General features: G+C 52.5%; 1 protein-coding gene across 1 annotated transcript in view; it reads right to left on the reverse strand.

Annotated features, from left to right (window-relative positions):
- Positions 1-11,182, reverse strand: part of dip2bb (disco-interacting protein 2 homolog Bb) — a 50,427-nt gene that overhangs the window by 1,249 nt on the left and 37,996 nt on the right. Inside the window, 15 exon segments of the mRNA XM_072248970.1 lie at positions 1,304-1,427; positions 3,375-3,549; positions 3,768-3,842; positions 4,636-4,693; positions 5,174-5,235; positions 6,720-6,890; positions 7,401-7,569; positions 7,902-8,032; positions 10,026-10,064; positions 10,066-10,136; positions 10,229-10,283; positions 10,285-10,341; positions 10,519-10,575; positions 10,578-10,642; positions 10,988-11,112. Of these exon segments, the coding sequence (XP_072105071.1) occupies positions 1,304-1,427; positions 3,375-3,549; positions 3,768-3,842; positions 4,636-4,693; positions 5,174-5,235; positions 6,720-6,890; positions 7,401-7,569; positions 7,902-8,032; positions 10,026-10,064; positions 10,066-10,136; positions 10,229-10,283; positions 10,285-10,341; positions 10,519-10,575; positions 10,578-10,642; positions 10,988-11,112 (1,434 nt within the window).

Genomic DNA, 11,182 nt, shown 5'->3' on the forward strand with positions numbered 1-11,182 from the left:
ACCCACGTCTTTGCTACGACAGGGTGACCAGAAACTGTACACAGTACTCCCAGTGTGGTCCCTCCATCGACTTGTACAACTGCAACATAATGTGCCAACTCCTGACTATTGAAGGCCAGCATGCCAGACACCTTCACCCCCCTGTCTACCTGTGACACCACTCCACTCTCAACGAATGATACACTCGTACTCCTCGGTCCCTCTGTCCCATCACACTCCCGAGTGTCCCACCATTCATCGTACAAGTCCTGTGCTGGGTTCACGTTCCAAGATGCAATTACTTTATTATTGTCACATGTACAGAGATACATTGAAAAGCTTGTCTTGCAAACTGTTCATACAGATCAGATCATTACACAGTGCATCAAGGTAGAATTAGAGGGTTCCTTAAGCTTGTCACAACCTGGAGAGGTAGTGAGGACAAGCTTCCGATGGTGTGTGTCTCAAATAGCCTCTGACAGCCAAATTCAGCTTCTGGCTTTCACGGGTGGCTTAGCTACTAAACCCCGGTGGAACCGTTTCTACTGACAGAAGAAGCAAAAGACTGACAGAAGTGGGTTACTGGCACCTTAAAACCAGTCACTTCAGGCAGATGGGGCTCGTCAGCCATGGTTGGCAGTTCACCTTAGAGAAGGAAAACTCTAATCTCAAACCTCTGCTGCCTTGGGGCTATACCCACTAATGGGGAAGGCTTCAGGAGTAAATCCCGAAGAAAAATCTAGTGCGGCTCTCCCTAAGGCAGTCCTACGATGAATCCAACACTGACTGGCAACTCCTGTAATGCTGCTGGTGCCAGACTGTATCAGTCTCTGCCACTCCTTTGGATTCATCAGTTACATGGAGAGAGGGGAGCTTGCTACACGGGCAACAGCTGGCACCCCATGCTGTACTGCCCAGGCTTGTGTATCACTGAGGCACCCACGGTCAACCCCGATCAACAGAGGGCCTCTGAGGCAGAACAAGGTAAAACAACAACAGTGCAGAATAAAGTCTAACAGCTACAGAGAAAGTGTAGTGCAGGCAGACAATGAGGTGCGAGATCATAATGAGGTAGATTGGGAGTCAAGAGTCCTGTCTCCTCTAGGTCTCTCTCTACTGTGCTTCCTCCCTTCGTCATTTTCCTTTTCTGTTTCTCTGTCTCCCTCATCTTCCCCCCCTTCCCTCCCTCCTTCTCACTTCTCTCCACCTTTCCCTCATTTTCTCCTTCCCTTCTCTCCCTACCCCCCTCAGTCTTCCTCATCCCCTCATTCTCTTCCTCCGCTTTCCCTCCCCCTCTCCCCTCCCTCCATCCAATCCAACCTACCACTCCCCGATGCCTCGGTGGGCCCTGCAGACGGAGGTCTCGATGTCAATAGGGTGGTAACGGAGTCCCCGTAACTCCAGAGTCTCGTCCAGTGCACCCACTACATACACAGCATCATGTCGGTCTGCAAGGAGAGAGAGACATCAGTATGGATGGGGGCATCAGTGGTGGAGGGGGTTATTGAAATGATGGGAAGGGTAACAAAGGGGGATGGAGGGAGGGAGGGAGGGAGGGAGGGAGGGAGAACATAAGAAATAGGAGCAGGGGTAGGCCATCTGGCCCGTCTAGCCTACTCCACCGTTCAATAAGATCACGACCAATCTGACCATGAAATCAGCAGTTTCTTCTCATCTCCACCCAAAATCTATTCCCCCGAATTTGAGACTATGCCCTTTCATTCTAGTCTCACTCACCACTGGAAACAGTGTTCCTGCCTCTATCTGACCTATCCTTTTCCATAGTTTTCTGCGCTTCTGAAAGTTCCCTCTCATTTTTCTGAATTCCAGTGTATATAGTCCCAGGCGACTCTATCTCTCCTCAATGGCCAATCCCTTCATCTCTGGAACCAACCTGATGAACTCCACATAATACTCCAGATACGGCCTCACTAGTACCCTGTACAGTTGCAGCATAAACTCCCTGCTCTGAAATTCAATCCCTTTGGCAATAAAGGTCAACATTTCATTGGCCTTATTGATAACGTGTTGGATCTGCAAACCAACCTTCTGTGATTCATGCACAAGCACTCCAAGTCTCTCTGCACAGCAACAAGCTGAAATCTTTCACCTTTAAATAATCTGATCTTCTATTTTTCCTTTCAAAGTGGATGAACATTGTACTCCATCTATTAGACCTTTGCCCACTGACAACACATCTATATCTCTATGCAGATTCTCTGCATCCTCTGCACAATATGCTTTTAATTTAATGCAGACTTAGATATGCTACACTCAGTCCCCTCATTATGTGGAATATTGTGTTCTGGTCATCTCACTATCGGAAGGATGTGAACGCTTTAAAGAGAGTGCATTGGAGATTTACCAGGATGCTGTCTGAATTAGGGAGTGTGAGTTATGAGGATAGGTCAAATGAGCTGGGGTTTTTCTCTTTGGAGTGAAGGAGGGTGAAAGGTTACTTGATAGAGGTGTATAAGATGATAAGAGGCATAGGTAGAATGGACAGCCAGTGCCTTTTCCCCCCAAGGTGAAAATGACTCATACAAGGGGGCATCATTTTAAGGTGATTGGAGAGAAAGTTCTTTCACAGGGAGTTGCAGGTGCGTGGAACACAGTGCTGGGGGTGGTGGTAGACGCAGGTACATTGGGGACTTAGATAGGCACATGGATGATGGAAAAATGGAGGGCTGTGTGGGAGAGAAGAGTGAGACTGATCTTGGAGTACGTTAAGAGGTTGGCACAACGCTGTGGGGTGAAGCTGTATGATGCTTCCAAGTCATTAGTGTGTATTGTGAACAGTTGCAGGCCCGGCACCGATCACTGTGGCACTCCACTCATTGCTGATTGCCAACCAGAGAAACACACATGTACCCCAACTCTCTGCCTTCTATTGGTTAACCAATCCTCTATCCATGCTAACACAGTACCCTCAACTCCATACATCCTTATCTAATGGATAAGTCTTTTATGTAGCACCTTATTGAATGCCTTCTGGAAATCCGAGTATACAACATCCACCCGTTCCCCTCTATCCACTGTGCTCATTATATCTTCAAAGAATTCCAGTACGACTGATAAACAGGACATGCCCTTCATGAATCCAACTAGATGACTTTGGTGTCTGTCCAGTGTCCAGCCTCAAGGTGACTGGGGGATTGCTGATATAGTTGGTCTGAAATGTTGGGCAAATTGGTTCATTATTGTCACAAGTTCATGAGGTAGGCAGGGGATGCAGAGGAGAGAGGGTGCAAGGGACAGAAGGGCAGAATGGAGGGAGGGAGGTGTGACACGGGGACAAGAGGAGGACACTGACCTCCGCTGCCCACGGTCAGCTCGGGCCACAAGACAAAGCCCAGGTACCCAGGAGGGGAGACAGATGGACAGATGGTACATACCTCCACCTCCTACGGTGAGCTCGGTGCGCCGGACAAAGCCCAGGTACCCGGTCCTGGCCCAGGATGTCTGCGTGTCTCCGAAACTGAGCCGGGCATCAAAGTGTCCAGTTCGAGGGGAGTCGTCGCCCTCAATGGAGTAGTAGCCGCTAGAGTTGTGGAGGCTGTTCACCCAGATCTTGGGGGGCCAAGGGAGGAGGGGGAAAGAGAGATGGGGTTGGGGGGGTGGAAGAGAGAGAAGCACTTATTTCCACAAACTCTATATCGGTCGTGTTCTTCCCTCCACAACGTTGTTTCCCCTCCCCATTGACTGCAGCGACGTCAGGGGCACGAAGATGAGGCTGGGACACACAAGTGTCAGGCCAAGGGATGGGGAGGGAGATGACAAATACTTACCTCACCCAGATGGGCGTCTCCCAGGGGTGCCCTGGTCTCTGGGTTCACGATGATCACCCGGACCCCTGGTAATATCTGTGGGCAGAGGGGAGAGAGAGTTAGGGAGAGTGAGTTATGGAGGAGGAGGGGAGGGGTGGGAAGAGAGAAGGTTAGAGGGAGGGTGAGAGGAGGAGGAGGGAAGGGTGTTGCAGAACAGGGAGGGGAGAGGAATAGGCAAGGGAGGGGAGTGGGTTATAAAGGGGTGGGGAGAGTGGGAGGGAGTAGGAGTGGAATGAAGGAGAGGGGAAAGTAGTAGTAGAGTGGGGAGTGAGGGGACAGTGGGAGAGAGGGGAGTGAGGGGAGAAATAGAGGGGGGTGGGAGGAGGGGCAGGGGTGAAAAAGGAGATTAGAGAAGGGATAGGAGGGGAGGGGGAGAGAGGAGGGAGGGGGGAATGGAGGGGAGAGGGAGAATGGGAGTGAGGGGGAAGAGAAGGGGGTGGAGGGAGGGATAAAGGGTCAAGAAACAGAGGGGGAGCGAAGTAGGTTGTTCAATGAAGGAGAGGAGGGTATAGTGTTCAAAGAGTGGGAGGGGAAATTGCAGGGAATGGAGGCAGAGAGAGGGGATGGAGGGAGAGGGAGGGGAGGAAGGAGGCAGAGGGGAGGAAGGAGGGAGAGGGGAGGAAGGAGAGGGTAGAAGGGACTAGAAATAAGGTGAGAAGTGAGACAGAGGAGAGAGGCTTACAGAGTGGATGGGATGGAGGAAGGGAGAGCATTCAAGAGAAGGCAATGGAAAGAGGGAGAGGGGATGCATAGGGGGAAATGAAGAGACGGGGAAGGAGAGAGAGAGGTTATGGAGAGAGAGACATGGGAGTGAGGTGAATGGTTGCACCTTGCCAGACTCAATCAAGGGGAGACTCTGCGGGGATCCACGTTCAACCAACCTCACCCTGAAACAGAGAGAGTCGTCAGCTCCTGAAACCTCTCCCTCACACGCTGCCCCAACCACTGACAGACGCTCAGTCAGACCCACACCAGGAACACCGTGCACAGTTCCCGTCTCCCTATCCCTGAGTCAGACCCACACCGGGAGCACCGTGTGCAGTTCCCCTCTCCCTGTCCCCGGGTCAGACCCACACCCAGAACAGAGTACAAATTTCCCGTCCCCCTATCCCTGGATCAGACCCACACCAGGAGCACTGAGCACAGATCCCGTCTCCCTATCCCTGGGTCAGACCCACACCGGGAGCACCGTGCACAGTTCCCATCTCCCTATCCCTGGGTCAGACCCACACCAGGAGCACCGTGCACAGTTCCCATCTCCCTATCCCTGGGTCAGACCCACACCAAGAGCATGGTACACAGTTCCCGTCTCTGTATCCCTGGGGCAAACCCACACTGGGAGTTATCATCCAACCCTAGACACCTACCTGTCGTGCCTCAGGGCCTTCAAGTCCACGTACACCATGGTGGGATCAGGTCCTGTTGTTCCCTGTAAGTGGGGAAGGTTGAAGAGGCAGTGGAGTGGAGTGGAGAATGAGTTACCAACAGTTACATGCATACCTTTCCTCCCAGCGTCCAACCCTCACCACCCACTCCTATTGTTACAACCAGGAAAGCATATCTGAAGCTCATCATGTCCCTGTTAACCCTCACCAATTTTTATTGATGCACCATAGAATGTATCATTATTAGAATTGCAACTTTAATTACACTGGAGTGCACATCGCTCCTGTCCTGGTCCAACCATGTGGACACCATGGCCAAGAAAACTCACCAAAGTGCCTACTTCCTGAGGAGGCTAAAGAAATTCCACATGTCCCTATCAATGCTGAGCTGTAATTTTTACCACGCACCACAGAAAACATCCTATCTTGATATAACACGGCTTGGGATGACAACCGCTCTGCCCGTGACCACAAGAAACCGCAGAGAGTTGTGGACACAGCTCAGCACATCACAGAAACCAGCCTCCCCTCCATGGACTCTGTCCACACTTCTCACTGTCTCAGCAAAGCAGCCAGAATAACCAAAGACCCCACCCACCCCGACATTCTCTCTTCTCCCCTCTCCCATCAGACTCAAGGGCAGCTTCTTTCCTGCTGTTGTCAGACTATTGAATAGTCCTCTGGTAAGCTCAAATGGACTCTTGACCTCATTCTTCCTCGTTGTGGCCCTTGCACCTTATTGTCTGCCTGCACTGCACTTTGTAACTGTGACACTTTATTCTGCATTCCGTTATTGTTTCACCTTGTTCTACCTCAACGCACTGTGGAATGATCTGACCTGAGTGAACAGTATGTGAGACAAGCTTTTCACTGTATCTCAGTAAGGGTGACAATAATGAACCGATTCTAATTCCAGTTTATAACATTACAAGAGGCATAGACGAGACAGCTGGTATCTTTCTCCCCCAGAGTTGAAATACATTTAAGGTGAGAGGGTGGGAAGTTCAAAGGAAATGTGTGGGGCAAGTCTTCTTTTTACACAGTGTGGTGGGTGTCTGGAATGTGCTGCCAGGAGTGGTGATGGAGGCAGATACCATAGAGGTGCTAAAGAGGCTGTTACAAAGACAGATAAATGTGGAGGGATAGGGACACTGTATAGGCACTGTCAGTTTTGGGCATCTCATCTTAGAAAGGATGTGTTGGCATTACAGAGGGTCCAGAGAATGGTCCTGGGAGTGAAAAAGTTAATGCATGAACAGTGTTCGATGGTTTTGGGCCTGTACTCGCTGGAATTTAGAAGAATGAGGGGAATCTCATTGAACCCTATTGAATATTGAAAGGTCTGGATAGAGTGGACGTTTCCTACAATGGAGGAGTCTTGAGCCAGAGGGCATAGCCTCATCGTTGGCAAACATCTCGTCGCCTGGATAGACAGACACAAGAAAGTGCACGGACACTCGGACCCCCAATGATTTTCCTGACCCTCCAGTCTCACCCTGCAAGTCCCCCCTCCCCCACAATCCCTGACCTGTAGGCAGATGGCGAGGTTGACTCGGGAGCCAAAGGTGGTGCTGACGGCCCGCGGTGAGAGCCCCAGGTCCTTGAAGAGCTTCGAGAAGGAGTGGGTGAGGCTGGTGCGCGGTCTCTCCTCCGCCACCACCACGCAAGTTCGCACGCACGACAGGTTCACCCCTCGCACCTGGAGGGTGTGCCACACTGGCAGGTTAGTGAGGCGAGGGCGCGGGTATGGTCAGCCCCAATCTCCCAGCACCCTCCCATTTGACTGACCAGTAATTCCTACCCCTCTCCCCCCCTCCAGCTGACCAATACCCCTTTCCCAGGGGGGAACACTGATTGATACCCCCTCTCACCCATCCACCTGACCCCCCCACTTCATCCTCTGGCTGACGTCACTGACCAATGGGTTCCATCCCCCAACCCACTGACCCTCCACCCCCGCCTGATCTAACCACACACTACTCTTCCCACTGATGGATCCTAAACCCCACCATCAACCACACATGTCCCACTGACCCACCAATCCTACCCACCCCAACCTAACCAGTGCAGGGAGGAGGGTTCACTTCGGGCTATAGGGACGACAGGGGAAGATCCCATGGAGTGGGGGGGGGGTGGAGAGGGTAGTTCAGGGGTAGATCTCACGAGTGCAGGGGATCATCCCATGGAAAGGGGTGGGGGCCAGGCTCACCTTGAGGACGTGAGTCTGCGTTCCGAGGCCACGCGTACACCGCTCCATGACGGCGTAGCAGCAGAAGGTATCGCGCACGCGGTACTGACTGACCACACTCAGCCAAAGCGACAAGTTGTTCTCCAGCTCCGCCGGTGCAATCAGCAGTGTGTGGTGTCCCGCGTACACCCTGTGTGGGACCGGACCACGTTAGATAGTTTGCACAATGTGAATGGACCCACACATGCCCTGCACGGGACTGGACAGAGTCAGACAGCCCAAGCAGCACGAATGGACTCGGATACACCCAGCACCATATAGACCGCGCTACACAGTTTGCACAGCATGAACAGACTAGTGTACACTTTGCACCGGACTGGACAGACTGCACTCTGCATGGGACCAGACCACATTGAAGAGCTCACCCACCACGTGCACCCTGTGCTGGACTGGTCTGTGTTAAGAGACTGCTAGGCGGAGGAGAATGGGTGACTGGCACACACGCTGTCTGGTGGAACTCACCCGCAGAGGCACCAGAGTGCAAAGCCGAAGCCGCCATAGGGGTCGAGGCAGAGGGCGATCTGGCGTGAGCAGTACAGCTCACACTGCAGCCTGACAGATCGGCATAGAGTGCTCACTGCCCCGTGGGAGATCTGCAGGGAGAGAGAGAGAGAGCATGCGAGCGAGCGGAGAGGCACAAGATATCTTCAGACTCTATGCCAGCTGTTTCCGCCCCCATTTGTCCCATGTGCCTCTAATCCTTCCCTATCCACATACCTGTCCAAGTACCTGCCTCAAACAATTCCACTGGCAACTAATTCTAGATACCAACCACCCTCTGGGTGAAAAAGTTACCCCTCCTATTAAACCTCTTTCCTCTCACCTTGAACCTGTGCCCTCAATCCCACAACACTGCCCACATTCACCCTGCCTGTGCCCCTCATGGTTTTATAACATCACCCCCCAGTCTGCTACGCACCAGGCAATCAAGTCCCAACCTCTTTCGCTCTTATAAACTCCACTGAATGCCGAATTAAACTAATCTGTTCTGCCTGCACAATGTCCGCATCCTCCCATTCCCTTTATGTCTGTCTAACAGCCTCTATCATATCTGCCTCCACCACCACCCCTGGCAGAACATTCCAGGCACCCACCACTCTGTATATAAAAATACTTAGCACGCACATCTCCTTTGAACTTACCCTCTCCCCCCCTCCCCCAGTCCACCTTAAATGTTTGACCTCTGGTATTAAATATTTTGACCCTGGAGAGAGAGATACCGGCTGTCTACTCTATCTACACCTCTCATCATTGGAGACACTCAGTGAGCATTTTTACTGGTTACCTCCTGTATCTAATAAACGTGGCCGTTAAGTGTATGTTTGTGGTCTTCTGCTGCTGTAACCTCGCTATTTTTAAGGATTTTTTTATACCATTCCCTGTAAACTCTAGACATCGTCTTGCATGAAAATCCCGGGACATCAGCAGATTCTGAGATACCCAAACCATCCTGGCACCCCCGCCTGGTAACCAACAATCACTCCATGGTCAAAGTCACTTAGATCACATTCTTTCCCCATTCTGATGTTTGGTCTGAACTACAACTGGACCTCTTGACTGTGTCTGCATGCTTTTGTGTATTGATTGGCTGATTGGGTATTTGCATTAACAAGCAAGTGTACAGGTTTAGCTAAAAAGTGGCCACGGAGTGTAAACCCTCTCTCAGGTCTCCCCCTCAGCCTCCGCCGCTCCAGAGAAAACAACCCAAGTTTGTCCAGCCTCTCCTTGTAGCTCACGCCATCTAATCCAGGCAGCATCCTGTGAGCCTCCTCTGCACACTCTCCCAACTCCCCACACCCTTCCTGTAATGAGCTGGCCAGAGCCACACTCAATACTCAATAACCAGAGTTTTATAAAGCTGGAACATAACTTCCTGACTCTTGAACTCCGGGCCTCGACTAATAGTGACAAGCACTCCATATGCTGCCTTAACTGCCCTGTCGGCCTGTGCAGCCACTGTCAGGGAGCTGTGGAACACAAGATCCCTGAGTACAGCATTGCCCATCAGTCCTGCTCTGTACTGTGTACTGTCCCTTTATATTTGATCTCCCAAAGTGCAACACTTCATTTGGCCAGGTTAAACTTCATCTGCCCATTTCTCTGCTCATATCTGCACTGTATTCTCTGCCGGTTCTTCTACCTATCTATAACTCCACTGATCTTTCAATCATCTGCAAACTTACTAACCTACCCATCTACATTTTCATCCAGGTCATTTATATACACCATAAACAGCAGAGGCCCCAGTACAGATCCCTGTGGAGCACCACTAATCACAGAACTCCAGCGAGAAATAAATCCCTTCGACCACCACCCTCTGTCTTCTACGGGCAAGCCAATTCCGAATCCAAATGGCCAATTCACCTTGCATCTGAATCTTCAGGATCAGCCTCCTTTGTGGGACCTTGTCCTGTGATCTGAGCCATCTTTCCACCCCCATGCCCCCAACACCAAAGTTCTGGGGAGGCAAGAGATCCTCGGGTCCAGGTTCTAGAATTCAGTGCTACAGGGGAACGTGACAGATGTGTGCCACGATGGGGAGGGAAAGAGTGTAGGTTGGGGTGCAGTCCCCCCAACTCCCTTTACCTTGACACCAGTCAGCATTCCCGTGGTGGACACACTGAAAATCCAGATAGGCCAACATCTCGGGTGTGGGGGGGGTGTAGACCTCTGGCACTTTCCGCCGCGGAAGGTCATCTGGAAGGGAGGTAGAGAGTCAGTTTGGGGCTGGTGGGGGCCACACTCAGACCAGGACCCTCCAACCGCCCCCCTCCCCACCCACTGCCTACCCGTCTCGATGAGCTGGGGCCAACTGCGGATGTCCACTGCCGCCGCGGCCTCCCTGGGAGCGCAGCAGACGGCAGATTGGCTGTGTAGTCAGGACACAGACCGCTTTACTGACCTGTGGGGGGGGTGGGGGAGATGGGTCAGCAAAGGGCATATGGTTAGCTAATGTCACGAGGTGGGGGGGGTGGGAGGAAGGGGTAAGAGCAAAGGGGAGGGAGAATGGAGATGGGGATGGGGTGAGGGGAGGTGGGGCTGCAAGGAGGTTGAAGAGAGACGGTGAAGACACACTTACCTCCACAATCATTTTAACGGTGGGGAGGGTGGCAGTGAGGTTCTGTGGGTGGGGGGGCCCTCACAGTCACTGGGGACACATCCTGTGTACAGGCAGCCATAGAAAGCAGCGATGAGATCGATCCCTGGGGGTGGAGGGGGGGGACAACAGTGAACAAATTAAAACACCCCTCCCACCTTCACAACCCGCAGCACATCAGCCTCCCTCCCTCCATCACCTCCACATTGTCACCGCACCCCTCATTCACCTTCCCGCCTCCTCAGTGCCCCTCCCACAATGCACCCCCTCACTCCCATACCTCCCCACAAAACTCCACTCCCTCCATTCACTTCACTTCCCTCCCAACCCTCAGCCCTAATCCCATCTCCTCTCCCCCAACACCCCCACATCCTCCTCTCCCACCTATATCCCCTCACCCCCACCTTCCCCTTGCCTCCCTCTCACCCCCACCCTCCCACTTCCCCTTTACCGGGGGGGTAGAGCAGGACGACCACGTCCCCGGCCGTGCACCTGCCCCGCTCGGTCAGTGCGCCGGATACTCTCTCTGCTCGCCGGTGCAGTTGGAGGCAGCTCACTGAACAGGCCGGTGTCCCCCTGGAAACACATGGAAAAGGTCAGGGGGGAAGTATAGGGATGGGGCAGGGTCATGGTAGGACTTGGCTTT

The sequence above is a fragment of the Mobula birostris genome, chromosome X (genome assembly GCF_030028105.1).
Source record: "Mobula birostris isolate sMobBir1 chromosome X, sMobBir1.hap1, whole genome shotgun sequence".
In the NCBI taxonomy this organism is placed as follows: Eukaryota; Metazoa; Chordata; class Chondrichthyes; order Myliobatiformes; family Myliobatidae; genus Mobula; species Mobula birostris.